General features: G+C 44.7%; 1 protein-coding gene across 1 annotated transcript; it reads left to right on the plus strand.

Moving 5' to 3' along the window:
* Window positions 1-8,868: 8,868 nt before the first annotated feature.
* Window positions 8,869-10,850, plus strand: LOC124667643 (flavonoid 3'-monooxygenase CYP75B3-like). The gene is made up of 2 exons (XM_047204907.1): window positions 8,869-9,922; window positions 10,069-10,850. The coding sequence occupies exons 1-2, from the start codon at window positions 8,993-8,995 to the stop codon at window positions 10,711-10,713; spliced, it is 1,575 nt and encodes a 524-aa protein (XP_047060863.1). The 5' UTR covers window positions 8,869-8,992; the 3' UTR covers window positions 10,714-10,850.
* Window positions 10,851-24,260: the final 13,410 nt, after the last annotated feature.

Here is a 24,260-nt window from a genome sequence, read left to right on the forward strand (position 1 = left end):
TGGGGATGCTGATACGTCTCCAACGTATCGATAATTTCTTGTGTTCCATGCCACATTATTGATGTTATCTACATGTTTTATGCACACTTTATGTCATATTCGTGCATTTTATGGAACTAACCTATTAACAAGATGCCGAAGTGCCAGTTGCTGTTTTCTGCTGTTTTTTGTTTCAGAAATCCTAGTAAAGAAATATTCTCGGAATTGGACGAAATAAAAGCCCAGAGGCCTATTTTCTCACGAAGCTTCCAGAAGACCGAAGACGAGACGAAGAGGGGCCACGGGGTGGCCAAACCCTAGGGCGGCGCGGCCCCACCCCTGGCCGCGCCGGCCTGTGGTTTGGGTCCCCCGTGCCGCCTCTCGACTTGCCCTTCCGCCTACTTAAAGCCTCCGTGACGAAACCCCCAGTACCGAGAGCCACGATACGGAAAACCTTACTGAGACGCCGTCGCCGCCGATCCCATCTCGGGGGATCCTCGGAGATCGCCTCCGGCACCCTGCCGGAGAGGGGAATCATCTCCCGGAGGACTCTACACCGCCATGGTCGCCTCCGGAGTGATGAGTGAGTAGTCTACCCCTGGACTATGGGTCCATAGCAGTAGCTAGATGGTTGTCTTCTCCCCATTGTGCTATCATTGTCGGATCTTGTGAGCTGCCTATCATGATCAAGATCATCTATATGTAATTCTATATGTTGCGTTTGTTGGGATCCGATGAATAGAGAATACTTGTTATGTTGATTATCAAAGTTATGCTTATGTGTTGTTTATGATCTTGCATGCTCTCCGTTTCTAGTAGAGGCTCTGGCCAAGTTTTTACTTTTAACTCCAAGAGGGAGTACTTATGCTCGATAGTGGGTTCATGCTCGCATTGACACCTGGGACGATGTGACGAAAGTTCTAAGGTTGTGTTGTGCTTGTTGCCACTAGGGATAAAACATTGATGCTATGTCTAAGGATGTAGTTGTTGATTACATTACGCACCATACTTAATGCAATTGTCTCGTTGCTTTGCAACTTAATACTGGAGGGGGTTCGGATGATAACTCTGAAGGTGGACTTTTTAGGCATAGATGCGGTTGGATGGCGGTCTATGTACTTTGTCGTAATGCCCAATTAAATCTCACTATACTCATCATGATATGTATGTGCATGGTCATGCTCTCTTTATTTGTCAATTGCCCAACTGTAATTTGTTCACCCAACATGCTGTTCGTCTTATGGGAGAGACACCTCTAGTGAACTGTGGACCCCGGTCCAATTCTCTTTACTGAAATACAATCTACTGCAATACTTGTTTTTACTTTTTTCTCTGCAAACAATCATCTTCCACACAATACGGTTAATCCTTTGTTACAGCAAGCCGGTGAGATTGACAACCTCACTCGTTTCGTTGGGGCAAAGTACTTTGGTTGTGTTGTGCAGGTTCCACGTTGGCGCCGGAATCTCCGGTGTTGCGCCGCACTACATCCCGCCGCCATCAACCTTCAACGTGCTTCTTGGCTCCTCCTGGTTCGATAAACCTTGGTTTCTTTCTGAGGGAAAACTTGCTGCTGTGCGCATCATACCTTCCTCTTGGGGTTGCCCAACGAACGTGTGAAATACACGCCATCAATAAGTCCTATTACTTATGTATCATCAGGTATCAAGAGGAGACGAGCATTGCACGAGGAGTAGAGGAGCAGCTGGACATGAATACGGACGTCAAGATGGACGTGAAGCTGGACATGGAGCTGGACATGAAGATATCTCATGGTCGCGCGAGGGAGGAGCGGGAGGCATGCGCGAGAGGAGAAGACGACCTCCAGGCCGGTCCAGCACCCGGTTAGACCGGCCTCCAGACCGGCCCGCCCGGTCCCTGGCCCGGTCGACCGGCCGCCAACCGGATTGGATTTATCGTACCGGGCAAAAACCGGATTTTTGCGAACTTCCCGGTTTGCCGCCCGGTTGACCGGGTTCTACGCCAGCCAGCCCGGTCACTGGCCCGGTTGACCGGATTCCAGACCGGATCTGTCCGAGTCTGTCTCGACCAGAACTATTCTGGGTCGGTTTTACTTGTATTTTTCGACCAGAACTCGTCCCGGACGCCTATATAAGTGCCTTGGACGACCCCCTAGCTGCTTTAGACCAAGTTTAAGATAAACCCTAGTTCATAGTTGTTTGCTAAGCAAAACTATTGTTCCCCAACTCTCCAATTCGTTGCGATCTGGAGTTTTATGCTACTGAAAGTTTGTGTGATCTGGCTGTTCCATTGGGGATTAGAAGATTGCAATCTACCGCTTCGTGGTCGTCGGCTACGTGCGCAAGTGTGTGGAGTTGCGAATATCTTGCAGGGTTGAGAGCTGTTGCATTGGCATCAGGAATCAATCGAGAGACTTTGTCGCGTCATACAAGTTATCCTCCTCATCATCATCGATTTCATCCGTTGCTACCATCACGTGTTCATCAACACCCGTCGCTTACTGAGAAGATCGGGCCACCCCATATCAGGAGGCCGACAACTCCTCCGGCCACGCCGACGTGTAGGAACGCGCGCGCCATCTGATGCTCCTTCAACAGCCTGGGATTCGTGGCTGCCGTCACCGCAGAATGCCCTTACTCCTCCACCGCTGGTGTACTAGCTCCCATGGCGGATGCCGGAGTTCATCGACCTCGTCAGCAACGACGATCCAGTAGTCCATACCTAGGTTTTAGCTGGCCCTTTTTTATTTTCTAGAGCATTTTAATATATTTTTACAAATATGCAAATTATGGTTTTTAAATGGGAAAAAAAATTATGCATCGTGCCGCTAAGGACACCTCTAGACGGAAACGGACGCAAATCGACCATTCGACCCGACGCAAACAGACGTTTTGTCCTGTTTTGACGTCTTATATGCGTCGCCCTTTCAACGCCCTCAGTCTTCATTCACAATTTTACATGTTGCCAAAGAATAATGGTTGTGACCATTATGTTGTATCGGGCCTATATTTCCGTTTGGATACCTCCATTATATCTTGGTATCCTATTTAATTGTGTGATCTAATTTATAATTTCCAGGGAAAGGATAAGCCGTGGCGAGAAGGATAGCTATCTGCCTAACATTAGTGCCCAATATTTTATTTTTCTATCTTACCCTTTGCAAGAATCTGTTGATAGTGTGATTATGGACCGTGTTGGATGTGAGAAGTGTCGATTATGAAGATAATTTCAATTTCTTTCTGTTGGAACTATGTTGAAGATTTTGTACCTAGATGTTTGCAACCTATATATTTCCACTTGTGTTTAGTTCAAACATTGCAAAAATTCAGTGTTTATTGTGCTCATAATATGTGAATTCTGTCCCGAAATATACATGTATTGAGGTTGTGTGAACTTTGAATATGTGGACATTGAGCAACATTTTGGATGTGCCCTAATAACTTTCTAGCGCATATTTTGGATGTCGAACCCATATGTCGTCTTGCCATGAGCAGATTGTATTGGGAAAACATAGGTTTCATCAAGATTTGCTTTTCTAGAGTACCAAAAGCAAGCATGACGTTGTTGTGAACATAAAGGCCTAGGGTATGGAATTCTAGAAAGAGACTAGCCCAACTTAAATGAGATACGATAGCTTGATTATGGTCTAACATTCTTGCCAATACATTATCCTCATTCTGTTCGGGATTGTAATCCCTAATGAAAAAAATAGCTAATAGTAGTAATTTTTAGGGACACATTTTTCATGCGTGTAATAATTTTTAGGGGTATACTCTGGATATGACATAATAACTTTTGGGGGCTTGGATGTTGTCAGATTTAAAAAGTTCCGTAATAACTTTTTGGGACACTTCCCAACGTGACCTAAAAGATGAAACTAGATTCTCTAACGTGGAGTATAGAAGTCAGGTGAGCTACAATTCTCTAACTTGCCTTCTTCATATCTAAATAAGGCTAATTTTATCTAAATTAACTTGTACAATATGTATATATGGTGCCCATTTACAATAGTTACTTACAATCAAAATAATAACTAACTCTTTTTAGTTTACACGATTTATTTGTATAGTACTACTGTAATTTGCTATAGTACATACATTGCTTGCTACCGTATCCTGACTTTCCTTTTGCATTCTCTGTTTGCCTGACTTCTTTCCTCTGTTTGAGGATTCGGTTCCCTAAAAGATATACCTATTAGAACATATTTTTGAAGTACCCTTACCACTCTTCGAGTAGCTGATATATTAAGCATACTAGTTGAATGCCCGTGCGTTGCTACGGCATAAAAAGTTAAAGTACTGGTCAATTATTTACTTCAATTCAAAAGATTGTTAGGATGCAAGCATGTGGCTTCAATTCATATAAGCAAGTAATAAATTATCTCTCCCCTTCTTTCCTTCTAGACTATTCTCTCGCCCGCTTCTTTCTTCATCGTATGCCGTACTATTTTCTTAAAAGTCTACCATCCTACGTCGCTAGGGGATATTTTTCAAAAACATGAAACTTATGAAATGGTTACAATGGTGTACCATATGATCGTATCTCACATTAGAAATGGAAGTATTCTCACCTACAGAGTGAGATGATGCCATGTCTAATTTACAAATAATGAAAGATGCATGTAGTGTGTTGCTACGGGTGATAATGCATGTAAATGAATAAAACTTATGACTATGTGACATAGATAATGTCAATAGTTCGTGAAGTGAATTCTTCAAATGAGGTAAATAGCTACCAGACTTTAGATTGATCAATAACACAACATAAATATCATCAATCACTGGAAACACGAATTGGTTCGACAAGAGAATCCACTTATTGTTCAACAATAATAATAATGGATGCTTAATTCATTATATTAATATCCATACTAAAAATAAATAAATAATATTTAACGGGTAATGCTTATTGTTTGTGTCAGCATCGCTTCCACTTGTCTCAATATCTTGTGACATTACAGAGGAAATTCTGAAGATGTTTAACTACAGACAGAAGCTGGAGAATGTAAAATTGTTGCCTTACCTAGACAGACCAGGAGCTTTTTCCCCTCTCTGTTTAGCTTTTGCTCCAACTTCCACGCACAACCAACAATGCATTGTACTCTGTCCATTCCGGCGAGGAAAGTGGAAAAAGAGAAAATAGAAACTTTTGATAGGAATTAGAGCTTGCCAAACCACACCTAGCCATTTCCAAATGAAAACAAGGTTATCTAAACAATGGCTTGTGTTTCAAGTTCAACTATTTCCAAAATAATGTCAGAAATTTACAAATTATTAATGAGTTCATCTTTTCAAATTGATTTAAAAAACTCCAAGAATCTGAAGGTGCTATCAACCTAAGAACGGAAGTGATGTAGTCGGGGTGTTTGTGCCCAAAGACTACTATATAGAAGGTGATATGTATTGCAGCACTTTGACCTTCCAGATATAAACTTTACATCACTTCAAGTCTTCAATAAGTATAAGAGTTCATTTGCTTCCCTCCAGCCCCGGTAGAAATCTAATGACTACTTCTGACCTGGAGAAATGGCTTCATTTGAATGACTATATTTTTAATACATTAGTATAAAAAATGAATCAACTTACCAAAGAGTTCCGACTTCATTTGAATGACTATATTTTTAAACGACTATATTTTTAATACATTAGCAAAGCACGTACGGGAGAAGACAAGAAAGTTAGTGCATAAAAACATGTTGCCAAAATAATAAAAATATTTTTAGTTTCTAGAGGATCTAAATTGGAAATAAGAAGCAATTCCCCCATTGGTAGCAAATGGTTATCCATTAAGCGGAGGAAATAGTAATAAAAAGAAACCTCTTCATGAATCATGATGATAATCTCACTTCAGAGCAACAAAATAACAAAAACTAACATACTACTCAGCTGCACCTAGACATCAAAACAAGATAAGAGAAAATTTAGGTCAGTCACGGACAGACATGCACTTGCATGTTTAGTCATGTTAATACAGTATAAACACCAGCATGAACAAAACTTAATACAGATGGAAATGTTCCTACAGAGATCTTAAGAAGAGAACTAACTAAGCTGAAGCATAATTATTTGGATCATGTAACATTGCTTCCATAAAATGACATACGTACCAGCATGGTAGAACCAATTGATCGGAGCTTGTGAAGAGGGGAAAGTCTCCAACGCCAAAATGGTGTGTAATTAAGACGGAATGTATAAGCCATAGTAAGAGACAGAGTACACAAGCATGATGAAGTCATGTTCGATCTAATGTGTCTTCTTGTTGCTGATTAGTTAATGAACCAAATTCTAAACTCCAGTACCAGCCATCTTATCATGAGAGAAAGTTGAATGCATGCCTCTGTTTTTCACATGTATTTACTCTGCTGTGTATTTCCGCCATACACCCAGCAGCCTTGGGCATGTGCCTACACATTAACTTAAGCTCTACATCACGTAGTGTTACGTGCAAGTATTATGTATTTAGTGTATGTTTCTCAATACAGAACACATGCAACTATGCAAAATAGGAGGAAAGAATACGGACAATGAGACCAAAATCTGGATAGAACATCTGAGAAAGAAACTACACAATGGGTATGCTTCGAGACAGAAAAAATCACAAGCAACAACTCACGGTAAGTCTCCACCCAAAGAAGGTTTTCCAATCAATTTCCATCAGTAGGAAGCAAGACAGAAAATGTAAATAAAAATTATACTGATCAGAATAATAATAAAATCTATGTGAACCGACAGGATTAACAAACTAAATTGTAAGTGGCTGGTTAGCTGCACTACTTGCGTCAAATAAATAGTAAGATGCCTGAAAGAGGGCTAGCATGCTGAGACTCTCACTGTTCAGCATGGGTGGCACCAGCACGTTGTCGAAGACCCCTGGGGAGAGTGTGTCCGTCATGGAGCCCCTCGACCCCCGCCATTTCAACGGCGGCTGAAGTGCGGCACACCCATCCTTGTCATGGAGCCCCTTGACCCTGCTGTTTCAGTGCCAACTTAGGCAGCACGCGATGATACCAATCCCTGTCGTGAAGCCCCTTGACCCCGCCGTTTCAACCCCAGCTCAGGCGCATTCGAAGGTGCTACACTTAACTGGAAAGCAAATATTATGCCATATGAATTGGCCTGAAAGTGTCTAGGCTGCATTGAGAAAATCTCAAAGTCAGAAAATTATCAGTAACATGTAAATGACACTAAACCAACAAACATTTAACAGGTTATGAAAGTGGCTAGCAGGTTCAAAGTCCAAGGCTATAATTAAATTGATAAGCCTGTAAGCACACATATTAAGCTACACTAAGCTGTGTTTGTAGCACAAATAGCTCCATCAAATTGTTATTTATACAAAGAGCCATTTATAAGTGACAGAAACAATTCAGTTTATCATAGCTCTAAGTCACGTCCACAGATTAATCTAACATATTACAGAGCAGAGAGCATTCTGCATCAGTAATCGGTACATTTAACAGCAAGAAAACAGTGGTAACATTATCTTAGTAGTTCCACCATAAACCATGATTACTTGGTCGATTAAGCTGTCCCATTGCCATTTTGGTACCAACCATCTGCAAAGAAAAGTGCCATTATATTCAGGCACAAAAAATATGCATATGTCATAGTTATCCTATAAGCCTTACTTGTAAAAGCAGATAAATTGAAGTACCGTAAAAGTGTAGAACTTGAGTGATTTCTTATTCCTCAAAATTGTACCACACGTCTTTGTACCACCGGGAGACCAAATAGTTATTCTCAAGAAAGCTGGGGCAATACATGGAATCAGACAGCGGGTCAGATGGAAGGAGAGCAGAAAGTTACCGTGTTTCAGGTGGGCGACCTGAGGCAATAGCCTGTAGACGCCGGCCTTGCACAGCCTCAGGCCATCACGTGCTTTAGCCGCCGCCGATCATGCTGTTTGACCAGGGGCAAAAAACGAGAGGAGCGATACGAGAGGGCGCACAATCTTCTCCGCCAGGCCGCATATCGCATTCGCCAACATCGCCATCATCCCGGTAGACGACAACGATCTAGGAGGAGATGGTGCCCAGGCCGATCTGCATCCCGTGATGGACGTCAGGACAGCCTGCGCACCTCCTTCTCTGCTCGGCCGCCTACCGATGCCACCGCCACGAACGCGACGACCAGCAACTCCTCCCGCTACTCTGCCTACAAGCGGGCGGCGGCGGCGGGGAGGGAACACGTGACGGGTGGCGTGGCCCCTGTGCAGCTGTGCTAGGGTTCCTGGGAGAAGTTCTGGCCTGTTTATTCCTTTTGTGCGATTTGTGCTGAACGTTGTTTTTCACTTATCGGTGGCAAAGAAGGGTAATTAGCTGAGCCAAGTATCGGGACGATTTACGCTGCCGTCAGATGTATATGGAACAGTCCGGATGTTTTTAATGACGACCACCAAAGTGCGTTGAGTGTCAAACGACCAACTCCCATTTAATAGTAAAGATTTTTATGTGTCCTAATAAGTTCTGAGGTAATATTTTGTACATGTTGGCCCTGACATGTTGAGTAGTTGAGGTGATAATAATTTGTCATGTTCAATATAGAAACTTAAGTTTTCGACGTGTCTTGCATATGTATAATTAAACAAAGTGATCGGATTCATAAGCGGGCAAGCGAACGGCAAATGCTTTCCTACCTAATTTTGTACATATTAGGGGACTTAAAAGGGGCCTGACATGTTAAGGAGTCGAGGTGGTGCCTTAAAATTCTGTCGTGTTCGATATAGAAACTTCAGTTTTTGACCTTCGGCATCGTTGTTGTTGTTCGTATTTGTGGACTAGCGACGCCCACGTCGTAGTCCGGTCACGCATGCGCGTAGGTAGGAGGAGCGGTCCTCGAGCGGAGAAGCGTTTGGCTTCGTTTAGGTGGTGGCTTGCGGCGGGTAGGTAGCACTAGCAGAAGTGGCTGTTCCAGTGTTAGCTAGCTTCTTGCTATATTTAGGTGAAACACGCGCGCCGAGTTTAATTACACATATGCATATGTCCCCATAATCTATACCCGGCGAAACGCGCGTGGAACCAACAAGGCATATCATGGATCATCAGGACGTGCTTCTGCTGCTCTGCTCCTTGGCTGCCCTGGCAGCCGCATCCATCTGGTTTCTCTGCCGTGGCAGCAGCAGCGGGAAGAAGTTGTCGAAGCTGCCGCTGCCGCCGGGGCCTCGGGGGTGGCCCGTGCTGGGCAACCTGCCGCAGGTGGGCGCCAAGCCGCACCACACCATGGCCGCTCTCTCCCAACAGTTCGGCCCGCTCTTCCGCCTCCGCTTCGGGGTCGCCGAGGTGGTCGTCGCCGCGTCCGCCAAGGTGGCCTCCCAGTTCCTCCGCGCCCACGACGCCAACTTCAGCGACCGCCCGCCCAACTCCGGCGCCGAGCACGTCGCCTACAACTACCAGGACCTCGTCTTCGCCCCCTACGGCTCCCGCTGGCGCGCCCTCCGCAAGCTCTGCGCGCTCCACCTCTTCTCCGCTAAGGCCCTCGACGCCCTCCGCGCCGTCCGCGAAGCTGAGGTTGCGCTGATGGTGAAGCAGCTCAAGGAGTCGGCGCCGGCGGGAGTGGCGGTGGGGCAGGAGGCAAACGTGTGCGCCACCAACGCCCTGGCGCGGGCGGCCGTGGGAAGGCGCGTGTTCGGGGGCAGCGCCGGAGGGGGCGCACGGGAGTTCAAGGACATGGTGGTGGAGCTCATGCAGCTTGCTGGGGTGTTCAACATCGGCGACTTCGTTCCGGCGCTCCGCTGGCTCGACCCGCAGGGCGTTGTGGCCAGGATGAAGCGCCTGCACCGCCGCTATGACGCCATGATGGACGGCTTCATCAGCGAGAGGGACCAGCGTCATAATCAGGCTGCTGCTGACGGGGAAGGGAAGGACCTGCTCAGCGTCATGCTGGGGAACATGCGGCCGGACGGCGGGGGCGGCGAGGAGGAGGGGATCAGCTTCAACCACACCGACATCAAAGCTCTTCTCCTAGTAAGTACTACTAGTACTAGCCAAGTGTTTACATGCTTATTACAAGTTTTTTTTAGGTACGCTTAGTACATGCTTAATTAAGAAGATATCAACGGCATGCGACTTAGAATTAACATATGCTAATTAAATACCCATGTCACTTTCAGAATCTGTTCACAGCTGGGACCGACACGACCTCTAGCACAGTTGAGTGGGCCCTAGCTGAGCTGATACGACACCGGGACGTCCTCATCCAGGCCCAACGCGAGCTCGATGACGTCGTGGGTCATGACCGCCTGGTAACGGAATCCGACCTACCGCGCCTCACCTTCCTCACCGCCGTCATTAAGGAGACATTCCGGCTGCATCCGTCGACGCCGCTCTCCCTTCCTCGGGTGGCCGCTGAGGATTGTGAGGTCGAGGGCTACCGCATCCCCAAGGGTACCACCTTACTTGTCAATGTGTGGGCCATCGCACGCGACCCAGCCTCGTGGGGCCCCGACGCGCTGGAGTTCAGGCCCGCCCGCTTCCTCTCCGGCGGGTTGCACGAGAGTGTGGACGTCAAGGGGAGTGACTACGAGCTCATACCGTTCGGGGCTGGACGGAGGATATGTGCAGGTCTTAGTTGGGGCTTGAGGATGGTCACTCTCATGACCGCCACGCTGGTGCATGCATTTGACTGGTCCTTAATCGACGGCCTTACCCCGGAAAAACTCGACATGGAGGAGGCCTATGGTCTCACCCTTCAGCGGGCCGCTCCGTTAATGGTTCGGCCCATTCCTAGGTTGTTATCGTCAGCGTACACCGTCTGACAGATGATGATTAATCACTTTTGTCAAATGTATGTAATTTGTGCAAGTGAGCTTTACATATGTTACATATGCCATTGTATTATCTGTTCCATGTGTTGCTTTATGGTGTACACATAGCGTTGGCCCTTGTTTTTGTACTACTAGTAAAGTGCATGTGAGAGTTACTACATGGCAACAAAACATGAAATGGGTCGTCATTTTATTGAATGCACGTGCATTGTCATGACCTGCTCAATTTTTTTTATTGCCACACACGTTTAAACATAATACACATGCAAATTTTCATTCATAGCAAAATATAGACACATAATATTCCAGAAACCCCTATTTTGACTAAAATATAGTTTGATAAAAACTATAATTTAATATCATATGCACCAGAGAAACAACCCAACAAGTATCTCATATCTTTTTACGGCTTCAAGTTAGCTTTTACATGCCCTTTAGCCAAAATTAAACCAGATTGTCTTGGCGTGTCTCAAAGAAAAACATATTCTGGACTAATTTAGATAATAGTGAAGTAATTCTATCATGTTCATGTTAAACCACAACTACTTTAATTTAAAATGCTTGTAACTACGAAATCCACATTATCAATGTTGCACCACTTAACACACGTTGAACTAAGGTAAATCTAGAGAAGGCTAGGCACCTCACATGTAATACTCATACGGATAAAAACTGATTTTCAAGAAAGAAAAATGATATCACAACTTATATACATCTTCAGGATAATATATACGTATACATGTTCAGGAAGACCCTAAAACAAAGGCAAATGATCTCACTTTTCATACAGGATGTAAAACTTAAACTAAAAGACTCCATTTCTGAATGCATGTGCTGCAACTACATCTGCTCGTGACTGCCTTAGTAGCATGCTCGCGTCTATAAGACAGTTGCAGATGCAAAAGAGAACCGAATAAGAAGGCATGATCGAGAATATATCTTGGAAGGTGTACTAATCATATAGCAGAAAGGCCAAAGACGACCGGTACAATGCCAAGAAGGCTACCCCTCCACGTCACGACACAAAACCAAGCAGCAAACAAAACACCATCTACAAACCCGATGATAAACAACTCACCTTACCCAATCTCCAACCAAGAATGGTGAGAAGAGGAGCACATGGTTTCAAGACCGCGTCACGAACCAGGCAACCCATACCAACGTACATCCCCTCATGTGCCTAGAGGATTCGGTAAGAAGGAGGCAGGATCCTGACGGACTCGGGGAAGACTCCAAACAAGATGTGTCACCATGTGGTACATTGCACCCCGAAAGCACAAGCACATGGCTGTGGCCGACACCGTTGGCGCCTCGAAGCCTCCAACTCCAATTTTCGCATCGACCACTCCCCTCATGGCCTAGACGATGTATTCAAGAAGAGAACGACACCATGGTGTCGCCGCTTGGTCCGGTCACCAGACCTAGGGCTTCCCCTGTCATCCGAGGGAAGGGGAGACGAGGCACGGTGAGTCCATGAACACGCCTCCAAGAAGGAAAAGGGCGCCCACGGGCGTCCCCGTGTTCAGTTGGCCACCGCCGAGCCGGACTTTCACCCTGGCCAAACACCGTTACCACGAAGATGGCTAAGCTTGATTGGAGAGGGAAGCGAAGAAGAAACCCACTGGCTTGATCCATCACCGCCGAGTGGAGAGGAACACCGATGCAGGAGATGGGTGTTAACCACCACTAGCACCACCACAGCTACCACCGTGAAGCCCGCCGCTGCTGGCACCATCTCAGTGCCAGGCAGTCGCTGCCAGGAAGCGCCACCACGCCCCAACAACAATGGCATCCGATCCGCGAGCCCTCCTAGGGCCAAGGCCCTAGCCGAACCTAGATCCGACGGCACCACCGTAGGGGCCACGCCTCAGGGGAGGGGAGCCGCTCCACCACAAGCGTCACGCCGAGGCCTCTTAACCACCGCGACACCACGCCGCTGAGATATACCGGAACCGCCGCCGCCACTATGGGAGAAGGGGTCGCCAACCGAGGGGAGGATCCCCGCTGTCATCTCCGCCCGGGGTTTGCCCGACGGTGACTGCCGGCGGTGGCAAGGGGGAAGGGGCGGTGCGGATAAGGTTGTAGGCGTCGGATTGGTCGACCCCATGTTGTACTAGGTTGGGTGCCGCGGGGGCTCCGTCATGCTTTCGGTTCAGTACTCTGAAGGATTGTTGATGCTAAGTGGTACGTAACCATAAGAAAGCATGATCACAGCTAAATAACCATCAGGCGCAATACCACATAACCATGCAATAACTCTCTGTGATTTTATCGGAGAGGATGAAGCCGGGCTCCTACCACCGGCAACGGGTGACGCTTGCGCCGGGGACCCGTCCTTCATGTTCTTCCCCAGCCGCTTCGGTTGCATCTCCGTCTAGTGGATCTCGTTTCTCCTGCTTAGGTGAAGGAAGGGGATTGAGATGAAGAGTCGTGTTCATCCGAGGTGCCTTTCGAGGCGGCTCTCGATGATCGGCCTGACCAGAGTGGTCTACCATCCAGAGGAGAGGAAGGAGATCTGATGAGGAGTTGGTGCAGCACTTCTGGTTTGAGATCGGCTTTCCAACACCGGCTTCGAGGTTCTGGGAGGCCAAGTCGCCTTTGGCCGCAGGTACGGATGCCAATGGTTCTCCTGGATGTAGGTCTCCGGATGGCGTGGTGCAGCTGGTTGGATCGTCGGAGTCCGGGAGGAAGGAGAGGATTCGAACGACATCGTCGGCTTCCCAGGCTGGGGTGCGCGTTCGCCGTCCTCCCAAGGCTGGCACCTAGCATGGTCCGGTCCCACGCGGTCATTTTTCCTCGTTGCCTCTTCTCGAAAGTTTCCTCGAGGCAGTGCTACCACCGGCGATAGGGTGATTTTCGGCGTCTAGGGCGGATTTGTCGGCGCTTGCCGATTCCACAGGATCGGAGGAGTTTCAAACATAAGCTGGTGGTGGGTCCGGGCTGCATGTCGATCCTGGTAGTCCACCAACTTGGCGCTTCCTCAGCTGTCTGATGGGGCCCCTTTGGATTGACTTTCCGCCAGCGCCAGGGTTACGATCCTCAAATCGTAGATCACGCAGCCGCAGCCGCTACCTCGTCATCAAGGCCTTCGCTGCAACCGCCGTCGACTCAACCTCCGTCAGGATCGTCTTCACTTCCATCTGCAAGATCATCGTCGACATCTTCATCAAGTGATCCATCTTCATCCTCGACCTCTGTGACCATTGTGCTTCAGTGCACTTGGAGGCAGCGGGAGCGTTGGACCTTTGCCCAGGTTGTCGCCGAGTCCCCACATGGTGGAGCTCCATCGGTAGGCCAGGGGGCATTAAGGCTGCCGCCGTCGGTTCTTTAGCAGCCACGACCTCAGATGCACCTGCAGGGTCCTCCGCAGTTCTTCGTTGCTGCTCCGCCACAAGGGGCGAACCGTCCAATAATGCAACGGCCTGGGTACTGATACGTCTCCAACGTACCTATAATTTCTGATGTTCCATGCTTGTTTTATGACAATACTTACATGTTTTGCTCGCACTTTATAATGTTTTTATGCATTTTCCGGAACTAACCTATTAACAAGATGCCGAAGTGCCACTTCCTGTTTTCTGCTGTTTTTGGTTCCAGAAAGGCTGTTCGGGCAATATTCTCGGAATCGGACAAAATCAACGCCCATAACCTTATTTTTCCCGGAAGCTTCCAGAGAGTCAGAGAGGGACCAGAGGGGAGCCCTGGGGGCCCCACACGTGGTGGCGGCGCGGCCCAGGGGGGCGCGGCCCCCTAGTGTGTGGGACCCCCGTTGTTGGATAACGTTGCATAGAAAACAAAAAAATTCCTACCGCGAACACGCAATCCAAGCCAAGATGCAATCTAGAAGACGGTAGCAACGAGGGGGTATCGAGTCTCACCCTTGAAGAGATTCCAAAGCCTACAAGATGAGGCTCTTGTTGCTGCGGTAGACGTTCACTTGCCGCTTGCAAAAGCGCGTAGAAGATCTTGAACACGATCGCTTCCGGCGCCACGAACGGGCAGCACCTCCGTACTCAGTCACACGTTCGGTTGTTGATGAAGACGACGTCCACCTCCCCGTTCCAGCGGGCAGCGGAAGTAGTAGCTCCTCTTGAATCCGACAGCACGACGGCGTGGTGTCGGTGGTGGTGGAGAAATCCGGCGGAGCTTCGCTTAAGCGTGCGGGATGTGGTGGAGGAGAGAGACCGCTAGGGTTTGGGGAGAGGGGGGTTGGGCGCCGGCCCTCTAAGGGGTGCGGCCAAGGCTGAGGCTTGAAGTGGTCAGCCCCCTCTCCTATGCCCCTCATTATATAGGTGGAAGCACCAAGAGTTCTAGTCCAAGTCTTCGAATAAGACCCCAACACTAAAACCTCCCATATGTGGGAAACCTACTCAAGGAGGGAGTCCTACCCAAGGTGGGACTCCCACCTTTCCTTGAGGTGGGTTGGCCGGCCACCCTAGGGGAGTCCACCTTGGACTCCTCCCCTTTAGGGTTGGCTGGTCATGCAAGGTGGAGTCCCTCCGGGACTCTACTTTCCATGGTGATTTCTTCCGGACTTTTCTAGAACCTTCTAGAACCTCGCCATAAATGCACCGGATCATTTCCAAACTTGGAATATGACATCCTATATATGAATCTTATTCTCCGGACCATTCCGGAACTCCTCGTGATGTCCGGGATCTTATCCGGGAGCCCGAACAAATATTCGAACTCCATTCCATATTCAAGTTCTACCATTTCAACATCCAACTTTAAGTGTGTCACCCTACGGTTCGTGAACTATGCGAACATGGTTGAGTACTCACTCCGACCAATAACCAATAGCGGGATCTGGAGATCCATAATGGCTCCCACATATTCAACGATGACTTTAGTGATCGAATGAACCATTCACATACGATACCAATTCCCTTTGTCACGCGATATTTTACTTGTCCGAGGTTTGATCTTCGGTATCACTCTATACCTTGTTCATCCTCGTCTCCCGACAAGTACTCTTTACTCGTACCGTGGTATGTGGTCTCTTATGAACTTATTCATATGCTTGCAAGACATTAGACGACATTCCACCGAGAGGGCCCAGAGTATATCTATCCGTCATCGGGATGGACAAATCCCACTCGTTGATCCATATGCCTCAACTCATACTTTCCGGATACTTAATCCCACCTTTATAACCACCCATTTACGCAAGTGGCGTTTGATGTAATCAAAGTACCTTTCCGGTATAAGTGATTTACATGATCTCATGGTCATAAGGACTAGGTAACTATGTATCGAAAGCTTATAGCAAATAACTTAATGACAAGATCTTATGCTACGCTTAATTGGGTGTGTCCATTACATCATTCATACAATGATATAACCTTGTTATTAATAACATCCAATGTTCATGATTATGAAACTAATCATCCATTAATCAACAAGCTAGTTAAGAGGCATACTAGGGACTCTTTGTTTGTCTACATATCACACATGTACTAATGTTTCGGTTAATACAATTAGAGCATGATATATAAACATTTATCATAAACATAAAGATATAAATAATAACCACTTTATTATTGCCTCTAGGGCATATCTCCTTCACCCGTGGCCCCTCCGACTCCGCCTCTTCGCCTATTTAATCCGTCCTGACCTAAATCTTCGATACCAATTGACGAAACTCCAGAAAGACTCCAGGGGCGCCGCCACCATCGCGAAACTCCGTTTCGGGGGACAGAAGTCTCTATTCCGGCACGCCGCCGGGACGGGGAAGTGCCCACAGAAGCCATCTCCATCAACGCCACCGCCTCCATCATGCTCCGTGAGTAGTTCCCCCATGGACTACGGGTTCTAGCTGTAGCTAGTTGGTACTCTCTCCCCCATGTACTTCAATACAATGATCTCATGAGTTGCCTTACATGATTGAGATTCATCTGATGTAATCGGTGTTGTGTTTGTTGGGATCCGATGGATTGTTACATTATGATTAGTCTATCTATAAAGTTTATGAAGTTATTGTTGCTGCAATCTTGTTGTGTTTAATGCTTGTCACTAGGGCCCGAGTGGCATGATCTTAGATTTAAGCTCTATACTTATTGCTTAGATTGTATCTACAAGTTGTTTGCACGTGTCTATGTCCGGAACCCGAGGCCCAGAGTGACAGCAACTGGGATAACTGGAGGGGAAGGCGTAGGTATGAGGATCACATATTTTCACCAAGTGTTAATGCTTTGCTCCGGTACTCTATTAAAAGGAGTACCTTAATTGCCGAGAGATTCCCTAGAGGCCCGGCTGCCACCGGCTGGTAGGACAAAAGATGTTGTACAAGTTTCTCATTGCGAGCACGTATGACTATATATGGAAAACATTCCTACATGATTAATAATCTTGATGTTCTGTCTTAATGCTATTTCAATCCTATCAATTGCCCAACTGTAATTTGTTCACCCAACACTTGTTATTGGAGAGTTACCACTAGTGTAGATAGCTGGGAACCCCGGTCCATCTCTCATCATCATATACTTGTTTCTACATGTCATTGGAAGTAGTATCAACTATTTTCTGGTGCCATTGCTCTCATATTACTGCTACTGCTGCTGTGTTACTGTTACTATCGCTCCCATATTACTGCTACTTTCACATCACCCCTGTTACTAGTGCTTTTCCAGGTGCAGCTGAATTGACAACTCAGCTTGTTAAGGCTTATAAGTATTCTTTACCTCCCCTTGTGTCGAATCAATAAATGTGGGTTTTACTTCCCTCGAAGACTGTTGCGATCCCCTATACTTGTGGGTTATCAAGACTATTTTCTGGCGCCGTTGACGGGGAGGCATAGCTCTACTCATAAGTTCACCTGGGGAGTACACTCTACCTCTCTCTCTGTTTTATTTTATTCTATTTTGCTTAGTTTACTTTTGTCTAGTTTATTTGTTCTTAGTTTATTTATGTCTAGTATTATTTTGCTTAGTTTAATTTTGTCTAGTTTGTTTTTGTCTTGTTTTATTTTCCCTATATACCCAAAAATCCATAAAAAATTGAAAAACCTAAAAATTAAAAACTGCTATTATGGGAGAACCTACAACCTATTTGGAGCTTATTGAATTATATAATAATTATAGAGAATCAAGAACGGGAAAAGTTATGAGTGCTGTGATAGAAAAACTGAATACAATTGCTAAAATCTTGCTTAAACGCCATGATATAAACTGTTGCTCTAAAAAGGATACTAAACATCTTAAATTTCAATGTGGCTTTAGTGAGGAAGTTTTAATTAAGAACTATAATTGGAATAGCTATATTCATTTTGGGTTCGAAGAAGTAGAACAATTTGTTTTGTTTATGGGAGCTTCTGAGATCGAATCCTTCATTGCTAAAAATTATGAAACTTGTGTTGTTTGTAAGGACCTTAAAGATTATGTCTCTTCTATCCTTAATTTTTGCATAGAAAGCTACAGTGATAATCCTTATATCATTTATTATAAAGAGAGACTCATTAATGCACAAGAATGCACTCACAATTTGCGTGGAACCAGTGGAAGAAGAAATTGATGAACCTGAAAGCTCATTGGATGAAAAAGAGGAGGAAATTGATGAACCTGAAAACTCATTGGATGAAAAAGAAGAGGAGAGTGATGAACAAAAGGAGGAATAATGGATTAGCTACCCATGCCAACCTTCTAATGAGAGTAACTCTTTATCTCTTACACCTATTTGATTGTCCTCCATGCTTACCGAAGGAGGATGAATGTTATGTTCCTGTGGATTCTCTTGAAATATTCCATATGAGTAAAACTTGTGAGAATAATTATGCTACTGTTATTCATGATAATCCATGCTATTTTGATAAATCTTATGATAATGCTTTGTTTGTGCCTGATGTCGAAATGCATGGTACTAAAGAGTTTTGCTTAGCAAATGTTTATGATAAATCTCTAGATGATGGTCCTATGTTACTTGATAATATTAATTGTACTACTAATGAAAATGGGATTGGAGAAGTCTTGACTTTATCTATGAGTCCCATATCTTTTAAGATCGATCAATCATCTTGTTACATTATTGATAAATGTGGGTTTGAAAGTTTTAATCCTATTATTTCTGAGCTGGATAAAAACTATGTGTTTGTGAATCATGAAAAGCATGCTGTATGTGATAGTTATGTTGTTGAGTTTGTTCATGAAGCTACTGAAAATTATTATGAGAGAGGAAAATGTGGTTGTAGAAATTTGCATGGTACTAAAACACCTCTCTATATGCTGAAATTTTTGAAGTTATTCTTGTTTTATCTTCCTATGCTTGTCACTTTGTTCTTCATGAATTTATTTGTGTACAAGATTCATATGCATAGGAAGTGGGTTAGACTTAAATGTGTTTTGAATTTGCTTCTTGATGCTCTCTTTTGCTTCAACTCTTATTTCTTGCGAGTGCATCATTAAAACCGTCGAGCCCATCTTAATGGCTATAAAGAAAGCACTTCTTGGGAGATAACCCATGTGTTTATTTTGCTACTGTTTTGTTGTGTCTTGGAAGTTGTTACTACTGTAGCAACCTCTCCTTATCTTTATTTTATTGCAATGTTGTGCCAAGTGAAGTCTCTAATAGAAGGTTGATGCTAGATTTGGATTTCTGCGCAGAAACATATTTCTTGTTGTCACGAATTTGGGTATGATTCTCTGTAGGTAACTCAGAAAAATCTTCCAATTTACGTGAGTGATCCTCAGATATGTACGCAACTTTCATTAGTTTTGAGTTTTCTGATTTGAGCAACGGAAGTACCTCTTAAAAATTCGTCTTTACTGGCTGTTCTGTTTTGACAGATTCTGTCTCTGTTTTTTGCATTGTCTCTTGTGGACTTTAAGTGAGGCTTTCTAGACGTGGAGAGCTGTAGCTAATGTTTTATTGAGTTCTTGCAATGTGTCACTACAGGGCTAAAGTGGATTAAAGTTTTTTTTTTTGAGTACTAACCCCTCTAATGAAATTTATGAGAAGTTTGGTGTGAAGGAAGTTTTCAAGGGTCAAGAGAGGAGGATGATATATGATCAAGAAGAGTGAAAAGTCTAAGCTTGGGGATGCCCCCGTGGTTCATCCTTGCATATTTCAAGAAGACTCAAGCGTCTAGGCTTGGGGATGCCCAAGGCATCCCCTTCTTCATCAACTTATCAGGTTTCTTCTATTGAAACTATATTTTTATTCGGTCACATCTTATGTGCTTTATTTGGAGCGTCTGTGTGTTTTTATTTTTGTTTTTGTTTGAATAAGATCGGATCCTAGCAATCCTTGTGTGGGAGAGAGACACGCTCCGCTTTTTCATATGAACACTCGTGTTCTTCGCTCTTACTTTTAATGTTCAATGACAAAAGTTGGAAGCTATTGCATTTATTGCTATTTGGTTGGAAACAGAAAATGCTTCATATTGTCTTGGATAATTTGATACTTGGCAATTGTTTTGAACTCTCAAGTAGATCATGATTAAGCTCTTGCATCATGAAGTTTAAACCTATTAGTGGAGAAATACCGTAGAGCTTGTTGAAACTGGTTTGCATGATTGGTCTCTCTAAGGTCTAGATATTTTCTAGTAGAAGTGTTTGAGCAACAAGGAAGACATTGTAGAGTTTTATAATGCTTGCAATATGTTCTTATGTAAGTTTTGCTGTACCGGTTCATACTTGTGTTTTCTTCAAACAACCTTGCTAGCCAAAGCCTTGTACTGAGAGGAAATGCTTCTCGTGCATCCAAAACCTTGAGCCAAAACCTATGCCATTTGTGTCCACCATACCTACCTACTATGTGGTATTTTCTGCCATTCCAAGTAAATATTTCATGTGCTACCTTTAAACAATTCAAAACTTTATTATCTGTTATTTGTGTCAATGTTTTATAGCTCATGAGGAAATATGTGGTGTTTTATCTTTCAATCTTGTTGGGCAGCTTTCACCAATGGACTAGTGGCTTCATTCGCTTATCCAATAATTTTGCAAAAGAGCTGGCAACGGGGTTCCCAGCCCCAATTAATTAACTTTCATTAATAATTCTCTTCACATGTTTTGCCCTGATTCATCAGTAAGCAACTTAATTTTGCAAATAGACACTCCTTCATGGTATGTGAATGTTGGAAGGCACCCGAGGATTCGGTTAGCCATGGCTTGTGTAAGCAAAAGGTTGGGAGGAGTGTCAACCATAAATAAAACTAAAATACATGTGTAAACAAAAGAGAAGAGGGATGATCTACCTTGCTTGTAGAGATAACGTCCTTCATGGGAGCCGCTCTTTGAAAGTCTGTTTGGCAAGGGGGTTAGAGTGCCCACTACCATTCGTTGACAACAACAAACACCTCTCAAAACTTTACTTTTATGCTCTCTATATGATTTCAAAACTTAAAAAGTTCTAGCACATGATTTAATCCCTGCTTCCCTCTGCGAAGGGCCTTTCTTTTACTTTATGTTGAGTCAGTTTACCTACTTCCTTCCATCTTAGAAGCAAACACTTGTGTCAACTGTACATTGATTCTTACATACTTGCTTATTTGCACTTATTATATTACTTTGTGTTGACCATTATCCATGAGATATACATGTTGGAAGTTGAAAGCAATTGCTGAAACTTAAATCTTCCTCTATGTTGCTTCAATGCCTTTACTTTGAATTTATTGCTTTATGAGTTAACTCTTATGCAAGACTTTTGATCCTTGTCTTGAAAGTACTATTCATGAAAAGTTTTGCTATATGTTATCTATTTGTTAGCAACTAAAGATCATTGCCTTGAGTCACTGCATTCATCTCATATGCTCTATAATAGTATGATCAAGATTATGTAAGTAGCATGTCACTACATAAATTATTCTTTTTATCGTTTACCTACTCGAGGGCGAGCAGGAACTAAGCTTGGGGATGCTGATACGTCTCCAACGTACCTATAATTTCTGATGTTCCATGCTTGTTTTATGACAATACTTACATGTTTTGCTCGCACTTTATAACGTTTTTATGCATTTTCCGGAACTAACCTATTAACAAGATGCCGAAGTGCCGGTTCCTGTTTTACGCTGTTTTTGGTTCCGGAAAGGCTGTTCGGGCAATATTCTCGGAATCGGACGAAATCAACGCCCGTAACCTTATTTTTCCGGAAGCTTCCGGAGAGTCAGAGAGGGACCGGAGGGGAGCCACGGGGGCCCCACACGTGGTGGCGGCGCGGCCCAGGGGGGCGCCCCCCTAGTGTGTGGGACCCCCGTGGCCCCTCCGCCTCCGCCTCTTCGCCTATTTAAGCCGTCCTGACCTAAATCTTCGATACCAATTGACGAAACTCCAGAAAGACTCCAGGGGCGCCGCCGCCATCGCAAAACTCCGTTTCCGGGGACAGAAGTCTCTGTTCCGGCACGCCGCCGGGACGGGGAAGTGCCCCCGGAAGCCATCTCCATCAACGCCACCGCCTCCATCATGCTCCGAGAGTAGTTCCCCATGGACTACGGGTTCTAGCTGTAGCTAGTTGGTACTCTCTCCCCCATGTACTTCAATACAATGATCTCATGAGCTTCCTTACATGATTGAGATTCATCTGATGTAATCGGTGTTGTGTTTGTTGGGATCCGATGGATTGTTACATTATGATTAGTCTATCTATAAAGTTTATGAAGTTATTGTTGCTGCAATCTTGTTGTGTTTAATGTTTGTCACTAGGGCCCGAGTGGCATGATCTTAGATTTAAGCTCTATACTTATTGCTTAGATTGTAGCTACAAGTTGTTTGCACATGTCTATGTCTGAAACCCGAGGCCCCAGAGTGACAGCAACTGGCATAACTGGAGGGGAAGGCGTAGGTATGAGGATCACATGTTTTCACCAAGTGTTAATGCTTTGCTCCAGTGCTCTATTAAAAGGAGTACCTTAATTTCCAGTAGATTCCCTGGAGGCCCGGCTGCCACCGGCTGGTAGGACAAAAGATGTTGTACAAGTTTCTCATTGCGAGCACGTATGACTATATATGGAAAACATGCCTACATGATTAATAATCTTGATGTTCTATCTTAATGCTATTTCAATCCTATCAATTGCCCAACTGTAATTTGTTCACCCAACACTTGTTATTGGAGAGTTACCACTAGTGTAGATAGCTGGGAACACCGGTCCATCTCTCATCATCATATACTTGTTTCTACATGTCATTGGAAGTAGTATCAACTATTTTCTGGTGCCATTGCTCTCATATTACTGCTACTGATGCTGTGTTACTGTTACTATCGCTCCCATATTACTGCTACTTTCACATCACCCCGGTTACTAGTGCTTTTCCAGGTGCAGCTGAATTGACAACTCAGTTGTTAATGCTTATAAGTATTCTTTACCTCCCCTTGTGTCGAATCAATAAATTTGGGTTTTACTTCCCTCGAAGACTGTTGCGATCCCCTATATTTGTGGGTTATCAGGTACCCTTCTTATGGTGGAGCTGCTGCTGCTGCAACTGTCAACACCCGGATTTTTAAGTCCAGATGCCTATTATGCCATTCATCGCAATCCCAGGAATATTGTTGTTGCGAGACATAACAGTCGAATATCATAAGTCATCATTCCTTACAAACCATACTTGTCTTACAAACTCAGATCACACGATCCATATTACACAAATAGTTGATCTATTGATCAACGAACACAGTTCATAGCGGAAGCGTAAATAGAATGGACTCTCTAGTCCACAGGCCAACGCTTGACGTCGGAAGACCTCTAGTTGTCGTAGGCGTCCTGCTGGTCATCACCTTGGTAGTTCTGCTCCTCTTCATATTCTGGCCATTTGAATAGCCAGGGACACAGCCGTGAGTACTTTAAGTACTCGCAAACTAATACTAGTGTAAGTACTATCAATTCTAGTATTGGGGTGCTAAGCTCTATTTGCATAAAGCCAATTTTAGTTCACAAGTATTTGATAAAAGACTCTTCATGTGCTAACTAACTCAAGTGGGAATATTAGTGTCATTCCCACAACTTAGTTGTGATTCAATTCAATTCCCATTCGCTTCATCAACATTTTCAAGAAATATCTGACACCGGAAACTGTATGGCCTTTCCAACCGTCCGTAACCGTGGACACGGCAATTCGAATAGATTTACACTCTGCAGAGGTTGCACACTTGTGCCACAACATTTGATTTCATCCGTCGGGATAACCCCGAATCATCGTAACTCAGTACGCGGATCATCAACCATAACCTTTCACTTACATACCCTAGTATAGGTACCTCTCCCCATGAGCTTGGCACCGCCGATGAAGACCAACTGTCAACCTGGGAACTGCACAGGGCTTGGCCGTACAATTCACCTCATTTCACATCATTTCTCATACAACGGAGGCAGCCTCGGCATAACCCCTATGATGCTTATTTAGAGGGAACCCATACTAAGATGTATAAACTTCCAGTTAAGCCCTACCCATAATCAGGTATTGTGGGGGTACTCAAAAATTGGAAACGTATCGCATCCAAACCAATATCAGTTTTAATCAAAATTCACCCTATCTTTCAAGTCATATTCACCTCCAAAAGATCTTTCAATAGAATGACTTCATCATTCCAAGGTTTTCAAAATTCAT

Source organism: Lolium rigidum, chromosome 6 (genome assembly GCF_022539505.1).
Source record: "Lolium rigidum isolate FL_2022 chromosome 6, APGP_CSIRO_Lrig_0.1, whole genome shotgun sequence".
In the NCBI taxonomy this organism is placed as follows: domain Eukaryota; kingdom Viridiplantae; phylum Streptophyta; class Magnoliopsida; order Poales; family Poaceae; genus Lolium; species Lolium rigidum.

Bases quoted from the DNA above. Each gene is read 5' to 3' on its own strand.
- LOC124667643 (XM_047204907.1), top strand. From the start codon at position 8,993: ATGGATCATCAGGACGTGCTTCTGCTGCTCTGCTCCTTGGCTGCCCTG. The intron at 9,923-10,068 runs GTAAGTACTACT...TGTCACTTTCAG, and splicing joins ACATCAAAGCTCTTCTCCTA to AATCTGTTCACAGCTGGGAC.